At 24.5% G+C, this 19186-nt stretch overlaps 5 protein-coding genes across 5 annotated transcripts; 2 read left to right on the top strand and 3 right to left on the bottom strand.

The window, feature by feature from the left end:
• Positions 1-570: 570 nt before the first annotated feature.
• Positions 571-1743, bottom strand: Coprox (oxygen-dependent coproporphyrinogen-III oxidase). The gene has a single exon (XM_017911454.1). It carries the CDS (start codon positions 1741-1743, stop codon positions 586-588), a length of 1158 nt encoding a protein of 385 aa, XP_017766943.1. The 3' UTR covers positions 571-585.
• Positions 1744-2396: 653 nt separating this feature from the next.
• On the top strand, positions 2397-3986 carry SerRS-m (Seryl-tRNA synthetase, mitochondrial). Its single transcript, XM_017911421.1, has 4 exons — positions 2397-2461; positions 2564-3291; positions 3422-3589; positions 3668-3986. Exons 1-4 carry the CDS (start codon positions 2399-2401, stop codon positions 3984-3986), a joined length of 1278 nt encoding a protein of 425 aa, XP_017766910.1. The 5' UTR covers positions 2397-2398.
• A 967-nt stretch (positions 3987-4953) lies between these two features.
• On the bottom strand, positions 4954-7335 carry kra (basic leucine zipper and W2 domain-containing protein kra). Its single transcript, XM_017911456.1, has 7 exons — positions 7200-7335; positions 6601-6672; positions 6251-6531; positions 5855-6159; positions 5511-5754; positions 5203-5422; positions 4954-5115 (listed from the first exon to the last, which is right to left on the bottom strand). The coding sequence occupies exons 2-7, from the start codon at positions 6659-6661 to the stop codon at positions 4964-4966; spliced, it is 1263 nt and encodes a 420-aa protein (XP_017766945.1). The 5' UTR covers positions 6662-6672; positions 7200-7335; the 3' UTR covers positions 4954-4963.
• A 2624-nt stretch (positions 7336-9959) lies between these two features.
• Positions 9960-15157, bottom strand: Ide (Insulin degrading metalloproteinase). Its single transcript, XM_017911452.1, has 14 exons — positions 15019-15157; positions 14676-14875; positions 14084-14584; positions 13740-13942; positions 13412-13660; positions 12697-13089; positions 12513-12622; positions 12135-12279; positions 11950-12060; positions 11758-11878; positions 11358-11564; positions 10565-10857; positions 10281-10490; positions 9960-10202 (listed from the first exon to the last, which is right to left on the bottom strand). The coding sequence occupies exons 1-14, from the start codon at positions 15072-15074 to the stop codon at positions 9960-9962; spliced, it is 3042 nt and encodes a 1013-aa protein (XP_017766941.1). The 5' UTR covers positions 15075-15157.
• A 991-nt stretch (positions 15158-16148) lies between these two features.
• On the top strand, positions 16149-18359 carry Smu1 (Smu1 spliceosomal factor). Its single transcript, XM_017911459.1, has 8 exons — positions 16149-16224; positions 16303-16369; positions 16486-16629; positions 16705-16819; positions 16948-17590; positions 17655-17756; positions 17844-18180; positions 18261-18359. Exons 1-8 carry the CDS (start codon positions 16199-16201, stop codon positions 18357-18359), a joined length of 1533 nt encoding a protein of 510 aa, XP_017766948.1. The 5' UTR covers positions 16149-16198.
• The last annotated feature ends 827 nt before the right edge of the window (positions 18360-19186 follow it).

Here is a 19186-nt window from a genome sequence, read left to right as displayed (position 1 = left end):
TCTTAGATTTAAATATTTTATATTCATTTTAATTTAATTTCTACCAATGATTTTTTGTATAATAAATTTTCATCATTATTTTTATAATTATATATGTAATTTATAAAATATGCTCTAAGACTGAATATTTTACTGAATAAAGTAAGATTATATCAAATTTATTATCATCATCTGTTATACAAATAAAATAACTTTAAACAGTATTTGTAAAGATCAACAATTGTTATATTTAGTTATGTAATATTTATAATAATATTAAAAGGTAATGCACACATGAGCACCTACACTGCTAACAGTTGTATTGTATAAGAATATTACTTTTATATAAGATGTATCAATAACAGGTAAAATTTTTATACATAATTTGTAATTTATACAATATTTAATTCCTTAAATATAAAGTTTATATATGTAACTCCTTCCTTATACTTAAAAAATATATTTAAATGTTTTAAAAGTATGGCTTCATTCTATATCTTAATTTTTTTTAATTAATATTCTGCTTGAACATAAATGAAAAGAAAAAAGAAATAAATTACATTATCTTAAGACAAATGATAATTTCATAAATAAATGTTATCTACATTAGTTTAACCAATCTTTAGGATTTCTTAACACATCAACAAGTACTGCTTCTTTTGTACCAGGTTCTGGTTCATGCATATATTGCCAATTTGCAGCTAAAGGCAAAGACATTAATATACTTTCATATCGTGCACCAGGCGTATATAAACCAAACTTTGTTCCACGGTCATATATTAAGTTAAATTCAACATATCTTCCTCTACGCAATAATTGCCATTGTCTTTCTGTATATCCATATCCATCATTTTTATGTTTTTCAACTAATGGAATGTATGAAGGAATAACAGCTTCTGCACAAGATTTTATGAATTCAAATGCTTTTTCTTGACTAGGCGTATCAATGTCGTCAAAAAAGATACCACCTACTCCTCTACGTTCTCCTCTATGTGTAATAAGAAAATAATCATCACACCATTTTTTATATTTTGGATAATAAGAAGGATCATGTTTATCACATGCAATTTTTAAAGTACTATGAAAATGTTTTACATCATCTTCATTTAAATAATAAGGTGTGAGATCAGTACCACCTCCAAACCACCACTGAATTGAGCCATCTGAATTTTCTACTTCAAAGTAACGATAGTTGAAATGTATTGTTGGTACCATAGGATTACGAGGATGAATTACAGCACTTACACCAGCTGCAAAGAATGGTACAGATCCCTCCTGCATTTCTTTCCCACGTGCTCTCATTTGTTGTACTGCACCTGGTGGTAAAGTACCAGTAACAACAGATACATTTACACCAGCCTTTTCGAAAACAACTCCATCTTGTAAAACACAAGTAATTCCTCCACCACCTTCCTTTCTAGTCCATCTATCAACTTTAAAATGAAAGTCTGAATCTTCTAAAGTTTCCAAAGCTTTACAAAAATCTGCTTGAGTTTTCATTACTAATAATTCCATTTTTTTCCTCATATCACTTTTTCTCTCTAATTCCTTAATATCAGTAATAGGTTGTGCCATAAATTGATTAATATCAAACTCATTGTGAGATGCTAATATTGTAACACCTGTTGTATTATAAATCACAACACTTGCAAATATACCAATACCAATATATTTCAAATTTTTTAATTTATTTTGAACAGTATAATGTTTATGTAAAAAATGATTGAAAAAGGTCCAATTTTTTAGGAATGTTCGTGGAACCATAGTTACCTGCAATTAATATTTTACTTTTTTTATAAATGTAATTTATTATATTACTTATATACAACATGAAATGGAATTACTTTTAATTTTATGTTAATAAATTAATAATTATGAAGGTTAATTTTTTTATTAAATTTAAAAGTATATTATTATAAAAATATTAAAATAAATTATAAATTTATAATACAATAAATGAATTTATTGATATTTTATTTTAATCAAATTTAAAATTATTATAAAGTTACAATTTATAATTTTTGAAAGTATGATACTACATTATACACAAGATATATAATAGTATATTATAATATAAGTAAATTAAAATTTTAACTTACAGATTATCATAAAATATTATTACAAAGTATTGCAATAATATGATATAATTAAAGTCTTAAATTTGAAGAACGACGAATCTCACCAATTTGTAAAATTGTACTGTATATAAAAAAAGAAATTAATTATATTTTTAGAAAGTATAATTATTCGACAATAATTAATTATCTACACAATGTAAATTATTTAAAGTAATTTTAAAACAAAATGAAAATTTATAGGTAGCATATACACTAAGAGTCATATAAATCATAGGTTAATTAATACCAGTGTAATAATACTTAATTCGTGTATTTGCTAGGAATATTATATTGCTTTTAAAATGTGGTTTAAGAGACAATTCAATCACTTTCTTAAATATCATCAACTTTATACAAAAACTTTGGTATGTTATTTTTTATATATTTATATATAATATAAGAAGTATTTATTTTATCTTTTTCCAGTTGTAATCAATTAATTACATATCTATATGTACATTTTACAGTTTAGACAACAATGTGCACAATATAATTTAAACACAATACCACATATTCCAGAACCTGAGTATAATATTGATTTTCTATGTAATCCATCTAATCGAGATATTATTTTTAATAATATATTAATAAGAAAAAGTATTGGAGATATTGATAAAGTTCTTGAACTTTCAAAAAAACCAGAACAAAACGAATCTTTTTTACACGAGTTAAATAAAATACCAAATCAAACAGATCCTACAATATTATCTTATAAAGAGCCAAAGATTTTGAAAGAATGTGGGACTAAGCCACAATTTAATTTTGAGTTACAAAAATTTGTATCATTAGTTACAAAACTAAATGCATTAAAAATGCAATCTTTGGGGCCCTTAATAGGACAACGGGGATACTTACTTCTTGGAGATTTAGCAGAATTAGAAGAAGCATTGGTTCATTATACAGTCAAAAAGTTAATGAAACATGGTTTTAAATTTGTTTCTGTACCTGATATTATTCCTACTGAAGTTATAGAAAGATGTGGATTGTTAAAAGATAGTGAAAGAACTCTTGTATATAATTTAAGTTCTTCTTATGGAGAAAATTACAGTTTATCTGGAACAGCAGAAATGTCCTTAGCTTATAAAGTAATGAATACGATATATGATTCTGAAGATTTACCATTAAAAATTGCTGCTGTGAGTAGGTGTTTTAGAGCAGAAGTATCTAATCTTGAGGAAGAAAGAGGTTTATATAGGTAATGTCATATTATATATGTTTTTGAATATATTTTATTAATATAATGATATATTTAGCAACTATTCCAATATTAATGGTTTAAGAATTATGTAAATATCTGATAAATAATTTTATTTACATATATTAAGGGTTCATCAGTTTACAAAAGTTGAAATGTTTGTATGTTCAAAACAAGAAGAGTCTACAAATCAATTTCAAGAACTTCAAGAAATTCAAGAAGATTTATTTTCTTCTTTAAATTTACATTTTCGAATAATTGATATGCCACCGCATGATTTAGGGTCTCCAGCATACAGGTCTGTAATTTAATATGACATATTGAACTATACAAAGTTTAAGTTTTATAACATTATATTACAAATTTATATATTTAGAAAAGTAGATATAGAAAGTTGGATGCCTGGAAGAAAATTATATGGAGAAATATCTAGCTGTAGCAATTGTACAGATTATCAGTCACGCCGACTTGGTATAAAGTATAAAACGAAAAATGGAGAACTATTACATGTTCATACCTTAAATGGAACTGCATGTGCTATACCTCGCATGTTAATTGCACTTTGTGAATCATATCAAACAAGTCATTCACGTATTAAAATTCCGGAAATTTTAATACCTTACATGAGAGGAAAGACACTTATTTCTAAACAACAAATTGCAAATATGAAACTCCATAAATATAAACAGATTTAATATATAAATCATTAATTAACATTAAGTTATTAAGTAACATTTAAAGATAGAAATAAAAATAATTATTATCTTTGTTGAGTATTTCAATTTCACAACTACATGGAAGAATATTTGTCAACAATTATATTATTAAATACAAAATAAAATATTAGAAATAAACCAAATTATTAAATGCTTCATTATATATTTCATACATTAATTATTGTAGTATTCAATAGTTCTATAATTATCTGTTAAATTTTTTTAACCATAATATGAGAAAGTAAAATTGAAAAAATAAAAAATTAAATTAATATATATATATATATATATATAATGTAAAATTATTTATTTCAATTAGGTAATTGTTAAAAACATTTTATAGTTTTAATTTACTTTTATTATTACAGATTTAGAATATTAATAATAACATTATTATAAATTAATATTATAGGAAATTAAATAGGAGTCATAAAAAATTCGAATATTAAACACCACCTGACAATATATTTTCTAAAAACTAGTACAATATTATCATACAAAGAATGTGGGTTTGAAAATTATACGTACACAGAGATAAAGATCTTTTCTTCATTAACTTGTTATTCTGTATATATTTTATAGCGGTGTTATAAAAATGTAACACAAAATATTTTTTCTTAAAGTAATACAATTTAAAGACACTGTAAATTTACAATTTATCTCCTTCGCTAATCAGATGGTAATATAATGTTTTTTTTATTCTTTAATGATTAAAAAATTGTATGTACTTGTCTCGATATAGTGTGTCTCAGAATGATACAAACTTTATTTTTTTCAAAATTTCCGTTTATCAATACAATCCAATTCAGTTCATATTTTGATCCATTTAAAAAATTTTGGATAAAGTCCAAATATATAATTTTTTGATAATGAAGCTTATATTATTCTGAAATATAAAAATAATATAAAGTTAAAAACAAAGCTGTAAAACCTTGATAAAACATACTTTTGTGTTTTTAATCGTCTTCTTCTCCTGATTCAGATTCTTCTTCTGCATTCTGTAACCATTCAATGAATTTTTTCATTTGATCCAAGAAGAGCATTTTTCCTTTAACAGAATGGCCTTCTTTATACCATTTTAAAATCACTTCCTCCGATATTACATCAACTAAAATGAAATATACCGATTAAAAAGATGGACATGATTAAGAATTATTAGTCTGCATTATGTATGTTGTTAGTATTATAAACGTACTTTTATAAAATAGTAAAACAATTCTCTGGAAGACTTTCATGAAATTCATATTCTCATAACAAAATTCCTGGACCTTGAGAATAAGCGCAAGTTCAGATCTGGCAGTGGTTGTAAAAGCATCAAACAATGGATTGTATACTTTTAAGTGTTTCAGTGCTTGATCAGCTACCAATTCTTCTTTTTTATTCCATTCAGCTTGACCCATCACTACAACCCAAATCTATAAAAAATTATTAATATTTTTATTCAACTTTAGTTTTATAGTGTAATATAATAATAACAATAATTATAAAATTATATAACATTACCAAACCAATAACTTCATGTTCAGGAATACCACTCTTCTGTGCCATTTCTTTGAGATCAAGTATAATGTCTTTCATAGGACGATTATCGGCCAAATCATCCAACAATAGTTGTTGCAAGTCTCGTTTTGCTTCTTGACTTGCTTGAGCTTTATGTAATTTTACAATGTCTGCAAGACCAACAGCTTCAAATACAGATCGAAAATACTCTTCAGTTCGTTTATTAGGCGGTACAAATTCCATTAACCTGTTGATTATTAAAAAAAAAAAAAAGATAACAAGAATAAAACAAAAAATCTGATATAAATATAAAATAGAATTTTATGAAGTACAAAATTTTCCCATACCTTCCTTCAATATTGCCTTTTTTCAATGCAGTCATTAAACTTGGTAAACCTTTTTCTTGTCTCCAAGTGACAAAAACTTCTAATAGAAAGTCTAATGCTAAATTATCTTTAACCAGATGTTCATTAATTAAGACTGATAAAACAGTAGGTGGTACTGAACCATTAGATATCCATAAAGCTGTCATTCTAGCTAATTTTATTCTTTCCTTAGGAGTAAAACCTTTCATAAAAACCAATACTTTTTTCATTTCTTCCTCAAACATTTTTTCCAAGTATTTATAACGTCTCATAAGTTTGATGAAAACCTATAAAATCATTTCCAAGGTCATTGTTAAAGATCATATAATGAAAGCTGAATACATCTTTTTCAAACATATGTAGAATAGAATATATTACTTGTTCAAAATTTCGCATGGATTCCATATCTTCTGGTTGTTCAAAAACACAAGCAGTGGTTTTAACTGGTTTATCACCATCTTGAGCAATAGAACCGCCTGGAACCAAAAGTCCACCAGCTATTAAGATGTCAAATAGGTCCTCTCCATATCGGCGGTAATCTAATTTAGAGCCAGCTGTATCCAAGTACTTTGAAATTGCATCTAAGTCGTTACCAGCCTTTTCCAAACCAAGTAAAATCGCATCTCGAAATCCCATTGGATCATATTTTTCTTTTTCATCTAAAAGACATCTTTGTTATAATTTTCCTTAAATATTATCTAAAACATTTTATATCTTTTAAAACATACCTCTTTTTCTGGTCTTTATGCGTTGACCTGATAATATTGGTTTTTCTATTTTTTGACTCATACAATACCTTTCTGAAAAGGTAAAAATTTCAATACATTTCAAAATTTTTCATTTTTATATAAGTTAAAGAGGTCAATTTATAATATTTATATATGTTTGCTTTTTATTATGTATTATTTTAACATTTTGAAAATTACTTTTATTTTACATTAAATTATTTTAATATTTATTAAAAATATTTGTATTACGAAACTAAAATTTAATAAGGTTAAAAAAGAAACTACAATGTGACCATAATGAGCTGGCATTTGACTTTAAATCTGTTGGCACTTCTTTGACAAATGGCGACTTTCATTAAATATATTCTATTACGTCAAAATTCCTACTTATAAATTATTGTACAATAGAGATTATAAGTAAACAAATTTATGTAAAAAATGCACATTTCGAGTAGTTTATTATTTCTAAGGTTAAGGTCATGCAATGAGACCACGATGGCTGAAATTTATAAAAAAGTTGAGCCTTTTACAACAATCAGGTTATCTTAGAAGCGCTAGAAAATTATTTGAAATTTAATAACGTTTACTTTTTAACTTACTTAGATGCACGTACAACTGTAGAACTACCCCTTTTCAGGTGTATAAGGGCAATACGAAATATCTCAAAGAGGATTTTGAGCAATTGAGATCAGCGAAACCAAAGAGAATCAACTTGAAGAGAAGCCACAATTTATAGGGAATAGATAGGATACTCGAATTTGCATTTCGTAACGCGTTTTTAACGCCATCTAAACAGTTCAAAATACAATACTAAAAGAAAAATTTATAGCGACATCTATTAAATAGTAGAATATAATGATAGTTGTTTCAAGAAACAATATTGTAATATTTATTAGAAAAAGCGGTGTATATATATATATATATATATATATATATCAATAATACCCACTATAAGCTATAATACTTAAAGAGTTTTCCCAGTTCATGTGTAGTCGGATTGAGTACGCTATGAAACAAGCTTCTTACATATTATTTTCTGTTTTAAGAGTAGAGTAGAAAAAAGAAAAGGTCATTTTATATTTATTGATCTTTCTTTAAACTTTATTTTTTATAGTAATAACATATAAAATACAGAAATTTTGAAATTTTTGAAATATCCGAATTGCAAATTTGTTGATAATCTGCATAAACGGAATTTGCTTAGTATATCTCAATTTAATGAAATCTATGACTATATCAATTTATAAACTAGACGATATTAAAGAATTTTTTTTTATTTTAATCATTACTATGTTCGAATCTTGAGTACTACATAAACATATGTCATCCATGTTATTTTTACTTGACCGTTAGTTTTATCTATAGAAAGTGAATCTATGAATAGTTGCATAGTCACCTAATTAATAAAGTCGATATAAAATAACAATCTTTATTGTGAAAGTAACTGTTCAAATTATTATTTGTATTACCCGATGAAATTATATAAAATCAAATGTTTCTATTGTGGATAAAAAAAGAGTTATTTTCCATGACCTTACAAAAATTACTGTTAAAAATTTCTTACAATTTTTCTTAAAATGGGTAACATTGATACTGCTTAATACTAGAACTACCAAACTGATCAAATTGGTTTTACATTTAATAAAAATATACGATTGCTTTTTATAAAATTAATATTGACTACTATTCAAATAAAAGCATAATTACAGTGGGTTCAAGCGATACAGCGTGCTCGTAAAATTAATTGAGTTTAGAAGTTCAAATATTTCGACTTTCGAAACAGAAATATGATACATTTAAAGAGAACAGGTTTCTCGAGAGTGACGTACGATAAAAATTTTAAATAAGTTCTTCTATTGCTGTATATTGCTGATAAAGGTTTATGAAAGGCTAAATTTGTTTTAAATATTTTAAATATTAAATATAATTATTAAATATATTAATTAAATATAATTTACTAATCAGAAAGTGACAGTTAACGAACTAAATTAAAATTTTAAATTAGTCGAATTTTTGTCCAGTTTATTTTTTAATGTTAAATGTCTATAGCTAGAAATTACAGATGCTCTTAAATCGTTCAGCAATTTTAACAATATTCTTGTATTAATCGAAGTCATAGCTTAATGCAATAATTTGTGAATGTGCTATATCGTTTGTGCCTATTAAATATATCCGATCATTTTCATTACATAACTTTAATTAGTGTTATTTATGGATACTATATTTAAATACATATTTAAATCGGCAGTTTTACATTGAAATTGTGCTTCAAGTCAATAGTAAACCACTGATATTTTCAAATGCGATTACAGCCATTCCATTATAGATCCACTTTTGTTTATTAATTTTTTGTTCTTTAGTGTCTTTCGTGCCTCTTAACTTTCTTGATCTGATAGGTAAAGTTAAAATTTAATAATATCTACATGTTATAATTTGTATTAATGACTTCCTTCTATTGCATTCTAAATCTTTGAGTAATAGTTGCTCTATTTAGAGTGCTTCTTATTATTATAACATAATGCTTAGTTTCTAGTTTTTAGGTAGAATATATGAACTAGTATTTGTATCTATTAAATTATAGATTTACTTGAAATTCAAACTTTATAATTGAAGGAATATTATTTTACATATTTGTCATATCATTTTCCTTTCCTTTGTTCGTCAAATTCTTTCTTTTTGATAATGAGCTATATAACAAATTCTAATTTTTTAAAACTTATTAATACAATTTTGTACATTATTGTACTGTCACAAAGATTTTAATAATGTAAAAGATTTAAATCTTTAATCGTTTCACATAATTTTTGATATATTGTTTCATATATTGATGTTAAATAATAATATTAGTTATTTTTGTTTTACAAATTAAAAATACTAAATATGTTAATATACTTCTTATAATTCATTCAAAATAAATATATATTTATTTTTATAAAATTTTAAGTATATCAAATTTTGTATGTTTAATAAAACAAATAAAAATTATATATTTTACCGTTAAGTCCTCTTTTTATTTCTTTTTATTTCTTAATACTTAATCTATTCATGTGTAAATACTTATACATTTTTAATAAAATATATATGTTTAAAAATTTAGAGAAATAAAAATATATATTACGTGGATTTGTTACATACTGATGTAATTTTGTTTCAGATGTATAACATTTTCACTTTATATAGCTAATATATTTTTATTTTTCTATTTACTAACATTTATAAAGTTAATACTTCTAAATGACTGTTTAATATGTTAAACATTTTTCTCTATGTAACAGTATGTTAGAATAATTTATTTATTTGATATTCATTGTAATCTACAAATGCATGATTAAAACACATATTCACAATTATTAAGCACATCATAATTTTGACGAATGCACTCCTTTCCTTGGTATATCTGTAAATGGCTTCATTAATGGATACAAACACTGACTAATTTTAAATATCATAATATCATCAATATTTTTATATTCAATAGTATCTATTTCATCTGCAATATTTTCTTCAGATTTTATTATCTTTTCATCTTCTGAATTTGTATCTTTTAATGTAGAAACAACATGTACTGATAATTTGCGTTGAATATCACTTCGAAGTATATCCTAGAAAAGATAGAAATATAAGTTGTATATTTTCATAATAATCTGTTTATCTAAGTAATTCAATTGTTACATGCATACTTCATAAAACTGTAGTATTTGTTCCTGTGTTATAGTTCTCAAATATGCAACCTCTATATTTGCGCGGTCGAAATTATATTGTTGCGCTGTAATTTCACTCCAAAATATAGTAGATAAAATAGTCATTTGTTTAGGCTTTTCAAGTCGGCGTACGGCTAATGATTCTTTATGTGCATTAAATTCTTCTTCTGTCATAGATGATATATATTGCTGAAATAAATAAAATTTAAATGCAAATTTTTTAAATAAATTTATTTAGTAACGTTTATAATTTAATTACTAACCAACATTGAATTTAAAAATACATTAATTTTTTGTTCAACGTATTTAGGATGTCTATCACTTTGAACTATAATTCTTAAACCTTGTGCTCCATTTGCTCTTCGAACTCCACTAAATACTATGTATCCCAATTGTTCTTTAGTTCTTAACATGGTAAAACATGGTTCTGATAAAATCTGTGCTAAAAGTTCTAGGAGCATATTCGATTCTGTTGATTGTAAGCCAGTTTGATAATAAACTTGTGTACATGAACTAGTATGAAATTTAGTTTTTACTTCAAGTAAAAAATGACAACCTAAAAAATATATGGGAGAAAAATATTGATTTTTCTTAAAACAGAAAGTCTGTTGTAAATAGTCTTTTATTTTTAATCAACTACCGTATATGCTTATGCATATAATTAATATGACTTATTTAATTTTTAAATTTTATGTATTAGAGAAGAAAATTCGTAATAAATAAACAAGCATCTCCAAATATAATTATTCTTGATGTATCAAAAATCAGAAGTTCTAATTACTCGCTTATTTGCATTGAAAAAATATCAATATTAATAATAGTCTTATAAATTTTATTATACAATATTTTTTATTTGAAATGAAATATTTGAAAATAAGTGAAATGTTTTTTCTAATCTTTCTAATTTTTTAATCAAAATATTTAGAATTTTAAAAGTTATAAAACCTCAATCAATGTTACTATTGATTACTAATGTTAATAAGGAGTCAATTCGTCCATAAGTAACATACATTCTTCTATAGCAACCATCTAATATACAGAAGTAACTACACTTACCATCATCTAATTTGATTTCGCGATGTAAAACTAGCTGCTTAGATAGAAGTGGTACTATATGAGGATTTGTATTTGATAATTTTGATTCTATTAATTTTGCTGTTTCAATAGCTTCTGACATTGTTACATTACCATGTATTAAACATTCCATATGTAATTTACTTAGAAATTGTGGAATAAAATTTTGAACTCTTTCAACTGTTAAGTCTAAATACATGAAATAAAAGACAACTTTAATAAGTATACATATATGTATAAAATCATATATTAAAAAATATTACCTAATACTCTGTAGTACCAATAATGATGCTACATGTAATTAATAAATTCTAAAATTTATAACAAGTATTTATTATCTACTTATTTACTGACTAAATTGGTAAATGTTTCATAAACTTACAAGATGTGGCATTCAGTAATTCTTCCTTCATCCACATTAGTTCTGATAATAAAACAGTAAGATAATAAACTGCATGCTGATATGGTTGTTCAGCTTTATAGTTTTTTAGATTTCTAATATACTAAAATTCAAAGAATTAAAATAAACATTGATAAGAATAATAATGCTAAAGAAAATTTAAATAACACATACATTTTCTTTCCAAATCTCAAATCTTTTTGGATCAACTTTAAAATTGATCATTTTATCTATAATTTTATCTAGTAATACATGTTGTTTATCATCATAGCCAACAATTCTCAACTAAAAAATTATACACATTATATAATACATATTATGTAGATGATAAAATAATTTTTTTATAAGCTATTACTTACTATCATTCCATATCTACTATTAGTAAGCTCCCATCTAAGACCAACTATTTCAGCAGCATATGCATATTCATTTAGAGCATCACGAAACAATAATACAAATATATATGTTAAATTACAATTAAGGGGATCCATGTATGCTAGTGGACTGTCAACAAAACATAATAAATCATACTTCAGTAAGCTGACAATACAGAAAATATAAATACGAATTATATTATATTATGTGTGATATAAACATAGACAAAACTAGCTATAACTCTTATGAAAACTTGGGACATTTCTTCTAAGAGAATACCCACAAGATTTAATTTTTTATATATATTACACACTGCCATTCATTATAAATTATATAGAATTCTATTTTTTTATGCATAATACCTGACAAAATCAATAAATAAATTAGCCCTGGGTATAACAAATTCATCATCTTGTTTAAACCATAATCTTATTAGTGGAGTATCTTCAATGATTACTGGAAATTTGGATATCTAGATACAATAAAAATAAAATTATTTCAATATTATATATATATATATAGAAAAAGTAATAAAGTTTTACTCACGTTGTTTTCTGTTGGTTTTATATCAAATTTTTCTGGTATGAATTCATTTTTTGGTGGCAATTTCAAATTTAGATTCAAACCAGCATTAATCCATTCATTTATTACATTTTGTGATATTTTTTCTTTTTTAAATTTGACACCATACCACTTTTCAGTTTCATCAGCTATATTTTCATATGATTTTCCAATTACATGAATTCTAACATTTTCTGGTTTCAAATATCCCATCACCCACTTAATTAAATCTGGCTTCCATAATGGAAAAAGGTATTCTACTGTTAAAATGTCTTCCATTGGATAGTCATATAATCTCTGTGCTATACTACTGACATAGTCACAAGGATAACTTTTTTCTTTGAATTTGAAATTTATATTTGCAATATCTCTACATTCCTTCAAAAGCAGACAATTATTTTATTAGATACATTTTATAGTCATATTTAACATTTCACTAGCAGAATGTATAGTTTTTCCTTTATTAACAGATATTTAGTGTGCTTCGAACCTATTGTATTTATTTATATTTGTTATTTTCATCTATCAATACAAATTTATAGTAATTTTTTTTTTTTAATTATAAATGCGTAGCTTAAAATATAATAATCATGACAATTTGTTAAAAACGTTTAGATAGGACTGAATTTCTTTACTATAAACTAAAATACTAGTTTCTGATAGTGAAGTATTAATTAAATCTATGTTAAAGAATAATTACATTGTAAATCCATTCAACTGGTCCATGTTTCTTTAGCATGTTAATATATTGGAAGGTTAATAGAACAATATCATCAACATGTTGAGTACCTTCCTCTGTTAAATCAACAAAAACGACAAAGAAGCTAAAGCCTCTGGCACTTAATCGCTTACCCGATCCAAGCGAGTTACACCATCCTTTTGCTTTCAATAAAGATAAAAGTGATCCTTCTCCTTCATGTCCTAATAAATGTGAGATATAATATGCTGGCTAAAAAAATGCAGTATTTTTATTATATAATTAAGAACAATATTATTATACTAAGAGATGATATAAATATACTTATTACCGAAGATTTGTAATGTTCAGTCAAATCAGGTATAGGAAATATAATATATAAATTTCTAATATCTTTTATTGGAACAATATACCACTTGTGTTGAAAATGTTGCTCATTAAAAGGATGTTGTGGCCAAGTAGGTATTGCAATTTCTTTATTTTTCACTTGAGAAAATAATTCTATTACCATTTTTTCAAGTTCATCTAAACTCTCTAAATATAAAATATCACTTATAAGAATAGTTCTATATAGCTAGTTATAATATCACTTATAACTTTAAGTTATAGTATTACACAAATTTAATTATTAAATGACATTAATTAATAAATAAGTAAATAAAATATTTTATTTACCTTTGCCAAGTACACATAATGCCATTACATTAGAAGAATAAAATTTCTTATGAAATTCAAGTAATTTTTCTCTTACATTTATTCCTTTTTGTTTTGGAAGTATATCTAAAGTTTCTTTATTGCCTGCATCAAATTTTGAAAAAGGATGATTTGGATCAGCAGATGATTTTTCTAATTGATCAAGACGCCATGTGTCATTTGCTAAATTTTTCTCGCATTCCAAGTGAATAGCATTTAATTCTAATTCAGTTAAAGATTCTGTAAAGAGTGGTGCAATAAAAAATTGTGCAAAACGATCTAATGCACCTCTCAATTTTTCTGCGTGTACATCAAAATAATAAAGAGTGTGATCCATGTGAGTTGATGCATTATATGTGCCACCATTTTGTGATAAATATTTATTGTAATCATTTTTTTCGGGATATTTCTCTGTTCCTAAGAATAACATATGCTCACAAAAATGTGCTAAACCTGGTAAATCATCGGGTTCGCTTAAATATCCTATAAAAATAAATATAGTTTATATTATAAAAATAGTAACTCATTTCCTTATATTTAAAAACTAAAAATACAATTATATATTTGATTTTACCAATATTCACATTCAAAGCTGCAGCACTTTTATCTGTTGTAGGATCACTAATCAATAAAACTTTCATTTTATTAGAAAGTAATAGACCTCTATATTCTCTTTTATCATTTGGTGATTTAATTATGTTCTCATATCGTTTTTCTATATGATTATGAGGTGCCATGTTAGATGTGGTTATTTTCATATTAGACGATTTACACCTGAAAATTAAAAACGATAGATATAATGGAATATAATTTCCAACATAACTTGATAAATATTAATAATTAAAGAAAAATAATATTCCCACATATTAATAAAAATATTACACCTAAATAATATCATTATGTGAATAAATTCTTACTTGGCAGTAGTAATATCTGTGCGTAAGATTTTATCATTTTGAAGTAATGATGCCATTATAAACACTAAAAAAATGTCAAAGCTTTGTCATAAAAGAGCATATGTTGATATAACTTACTATTGATATAAAAATGTTTAATGATTTTATTTATGCTTTATTCTTGTGTATCCTGTAATGTATGAAGTTTTACAATTTTGTTTTACCGCACTAATTAAAAAATAATATCTTCTAATAATGAAATTATTGTATATATTATGTAAATATTTAATATTAATAAAAATATTATAAAAAATTTTATTACAGAAGGTAAAATATATTGTTAGGTTAGAATAAATGTAAAATAACAAGAATGCACAGTCATACACTTCACAAGATTAATTTTTTTTTGTTTCAAAAATAATAAATCTAGTATTTAAAATGCGTTACATGTTACTATTTAAGATAACTATTGTATAAACAGTGAATTTATTGAATGATAACTAATAAATATATTCTTTCCGTTGTTTTATAAATTAGTAGAGATTTCATTCACATAGATTATGATCGAATTATACTATATAATGTTTCATTAAAAATGTATGCATACCTGTAAACAAAGAAAGAATAGGTTGGTACATAGAAGACACGAAATTTGAACATATGTGCTAAGACCATTCTTGTCAAATTTCTTTTTAAATTACTTCTAAAAGTAAAAATTTATTTAATCTTATTATCATAATTACTATATAATGTTTTGAAGTGAGTTGCAGTGGATATCTATAGTTAATTTTTATTTTATAATAGTATAATACAAACTATAGTTATTTATAAATAAATATAATTAATATTGAACAATGAATATTTACAATGATAATTATATTTTTAATTAATAATTTAAATAATTTAGGTTTTCAATTATACATTATTAAATATCTTTTTAAAAGTATAATAAACATTTAATTTTAAATATATCAATTTAAATTATAGTAAATATTTTTTTTATAACATAAATGTTTCTAAATTAACGAAAAACTGATGTAGTTGTTTTTTGTTTGTGTAAATTTAGTGATGAAAATAGTGAAAAGCAATTGAATTGTGGTAGCATTGTTTGTTTGTCGATATAACATAACCTGAAACTGTCATTTTTCATTAAATAAGGGTATTTATTTTCGTGTGAATTATATTTAAAGTGTTATAAAAAATGTCGATTGAAATTGAATCTGCAGAGTAATTATTTTATATGTAATAATAATAATAAAATTTTGTACTTGTTCTTAATATTTATATCTTATTATTTGATTTTAGCGTAATTCGTTTGATACAACAGTATCTTAAAGAATCAAATCTTGTCAAAACATTACAAACATTACAGGTAGCTATTTGTTTTTATAATATATATATATATACGTTTTTAAAGAAACAGGTATTACAGACACAATATTGTTAGCAATTAGAAAGAATGAAAGTAAAATTATATAATATTTATAGGAAGAAACAGGTGTATCATTGAATACAGTAGATAGTGTAGATGGTTTTGTAGCAGATATAAATAATGGTCATTGGGATACAGTATTAAAAGCAATACAATCATTAAAATTACCTGATAAAAAACTTATTGATTTATATGAACAGGTTTGTCATTGAGATAAAAGAATGTATTGTGTTACTTTTAATAAATATCAATATTATGTTTGTAATAATTCATAGGTTGTCTTAGAATTAATTGAATTACGAGAATTAGGAGCAGCTCGATCATTATTGCGACAAACAGATCCTATGATTATGATGAAACAACAAGAACCTGAAAGATATATACATTTAGGTATATTAAAAAAAAAATAATAATTTTATATTTGTAGTATTATATAATTAAAAATTTGACTTTATTATGTAAAAATAATGTATTTGATGCATATATTTTTAACACCATATCTTTTTTCCTTAATATAGAAAATTTACTTGCACGTTCGTACTTTGACCCACGTGAAGCATATCCTGATGGAAGTACAAAAGAAAAACGAAGAGCTTACATAGCTACTGCTTTAGCTGGTGAAGTATCAGTAGTACCATCAAGTAGATTACTTGCATTATTAGGACAGGCATTAAAATGGCAACAACATCAAGGTTTACTTCCACCTGGTACTACTATAGACTTGTTTAGGGGAAAAGCTGCAGTTCGAGATCAAGAAGATGAAAAATATCCTACTCAACTTTCAAAGCAAATTAAATTTGGTCAGAAGTCTCATGTAGAATGTGCACGTTTTTCACCAGATGGTCAATATTTAGTTACTGGTTCTGTTGATGGATTCATTGAAGTATGGAATTTTACAACTGGTAAAATCAGAAAAGACTTAAAATATCAAGCTCAAGACAATTTTATGATGATGGAGCAAGCAGTATTATCAATGTCTTTTAGTCGCGATAGTGAAATGTTAGCTGGTGGTGGACAAGATGGAAAAATAAAAGTATGGAGAGTTCAAAGTGGACAATGTTTAAGAAGATTTGAAAAAGCACATTCAAAAGGTGTTACATGTCTTCAGTTTAGTAGAGATAATAGCCAAATTTTATCTGCATCATTTGATACTACTATAAGGTATGCAGGAATAATAATTAAGATACATGTTTATTTTTAACATAATCATTTATTATACTTGTAGGATACATGGACTCAAATCTGGAAAGACCTTAAAAGAGTTTCGAGGACATGCTTCTTTTGTAAATGAAGTAGTCTTTGTACCAGATGGACATAATATAATAAGGTATAATTTTTGCTTTTTTAGGTTTTGATTAAATCTATTCTGAAAGTGGTTATTAAATTTTTTACTTATGTTGATTATGTTAATCAGTGCATCATCTGATGGAACTGTAAAAGTTTGGAGTTTAAAGACAACAGAATGTATAGGTACATATAAATCTTTGGGAGCTTCAGATTTAACTGTTAACAGCATACATCTTCTTCCTCGAAATCCAGAACATTTTGTTGTGTGTAATCGTTCAAATACAGTAGTAATTATGAATATGCAAGGACAAATTGTAAGATCATTCTCTAGTGGAAAACGAGAGGGAGGTGACTTTGTATGTACTGTTGTAAGTCCACGTGGTGAATTTATTTATTGTGTTGGTGAAGATCTTGTGCTTTATTGTTTTTCTACATCATCAGGAAAACTTGAAAGAACTCTAAATGTAAGTATTTGTATTTTTATATGTTAAAAATTTATTTTTATACTATATAATATTATTTTTACATTATTTCTACACTTCAGATACACGAAAAAGATGTTATAGGTTTAACGCATCATCCTCATCAGAATCTTTTATGTTCTTATAGCGAAGATGGCCTTTTAAAATTATGGAAACCATAAAATCAAATGTATACAAATGCAAATATTTCTTTATAGTTCTATCAGTACCTTATTTCATTATACAGTTCTTGTACATCTTTCATTCTCAATTTTATGAAATACACATTGAAGTTCACTTTTTTAGAACTATCTTTATTACATATATTTTATACTGTGGTACAATAAAAATACATTACATACATACATTTTTTTATTTTATTGTCCTCTAAGTCTAAACATTCATATATTACTAGTTTTTAAAATATTTGTTATTTTTATTTGTATAAATGAATTTCATTATCTACTTATTTTATTCAATTTCTTTTTTTTCACTAAAAAGATGATTAGGAATACAAATTTTTAATATAAGCATAAAAGAAACAAATTTTAATGCATTTAAAACTCAAGAAAATTTGAAAAATAAATATTAAACATTTTTTTTTCTCAACTTTTTCTATAATTATTTTATAAATCCTTTATGCAATGTATTACATAGAATCATATTATGATAACTTTTTATAAATCTTACTTTTGTAAAGACATTTGAACTATAAATAACAAAATTTGTAGGAGTTTCATCCAATTAACAAATTTTATCAAAGAAAGTAATACAAAGTAAAGATATAAGAAATGCTTATGTTTAAAAATATTATTTTCTGATTTGTAAATTGAATTTATCTCATAAAGTATAATATGTATATATATAATACATTATTATATTACGTGTATATACATAATGTATTTTTATAAAATTAAAGATTAATACGAATTATTTAAATTCATTACACGAAAATAGGAGAAATTTTTAATAAATAGAATTAAATATATTATGTATTTATTACCGGCAC

This window comes from Eufriesea mexicana, unplaced genomic scaffold, assembly GCF_001483705.2.
Source record: "Eufriesea mexicana isolate 0111107269 unplaced genomic scaffold, ASM148370v2 scaffold221, whole genome shotgun sequence".
NCBI lineage: Eukaryota > Metazoa > Arthropoda > Insecta > Hymenoptera > Apidae > Eufriesea > Eufriesea mexicana.
Note: the sequence above shows the minus strand (reverse complement) of the source record. Positions and strands in the feature narration are given on the sequence as shown.

Bases quoted from the DNA above. Each gene is read 5' to 3' on its own strand.
- Coprox (XM_017911454.1), bottom strand. From the start codon at position 1,743: ATGGTTCCACGAACATTCCTAAAAAATTGGACCTTTTTCAATCATTTT.
- Smu1 (XM_017911459.1), top strand. From the start codon at position 16,199: ATGTCGATTGAAATTGAATCTGCAGA. The intron at 16,225-16,302 runs GTAATTATTTTA...ATTTGATTTTAG, and splicing joins ATTGAAATTGAATCTGCAGA to CGTAATTCGTTTGATACAAC. The intron at 16,820-16,947 runs GTATATTAAAAA...TCCTTAATATAG, and splicing joins TGAAAGATATATACATTTAG to AAAATTTACTTGCACGTTCG.
- SerRS-m (XM_017911421.1), top strand. From the start codon at position 2,399: ATGTGGTTTAAGAGACAATTCAATCACTTTCTTAAATATCATCAACTT. The intron at 3,292-3,421 runs GTAATGTCATAT...ACATATATTAAG, and splicing joins GAAGAAAGAGGTTTATATAG to GGTTCATCAGTTTACAAAAG. The intron at 3,590-3,667 runs GTCTGTAATTTA...TTATATATTTAG, and splicing joins TTAGGGTCTCCAGCATACAG to AAAAGTAGATATAGAAAGTT.
- Ide (XM_017911452.1), bottom strand. From the start codon at position 15,074: ATGGCATCATTACTTCAAAATGATAAAATCTTACGCACAGATATTACT. The intron at 12,061-12,134 runs GTAAGTAATAGC...ATAATTTTTTAG, and splicing joins ATAGTAGATATGGAATGATA to TTGAGAATTGTTGGCTATGA. The intron at 11,879-11,949 runs GTATGTGTTATT...TTTGAATTTTAG, and splicing joins TTGAGATTTGGAAAGAAAAT to TATATTAGAAATCTAAAAAA.
- kra (XM_017911456.1), bottom strand. From the start codon at position 6,661: ATGAGTCAAAAAATAGAAAAACCAATATTATCAGGTCAACGCATAAAG. The intron at 6,532-6,600 runs GTATGTTTTAAA...GATGTCTTTTAG, and splicing joins CATAAAGACCAGAAAAAGAG to ATGAAAAAGAAAAATATGAT. The intron at 6,160-6,250 runs GTAATATATTCT...ATGATTTTATAG, and splicing joins CCATGCGAAATTTTGAACAA to GTTTTCATCAAACTTATGAG.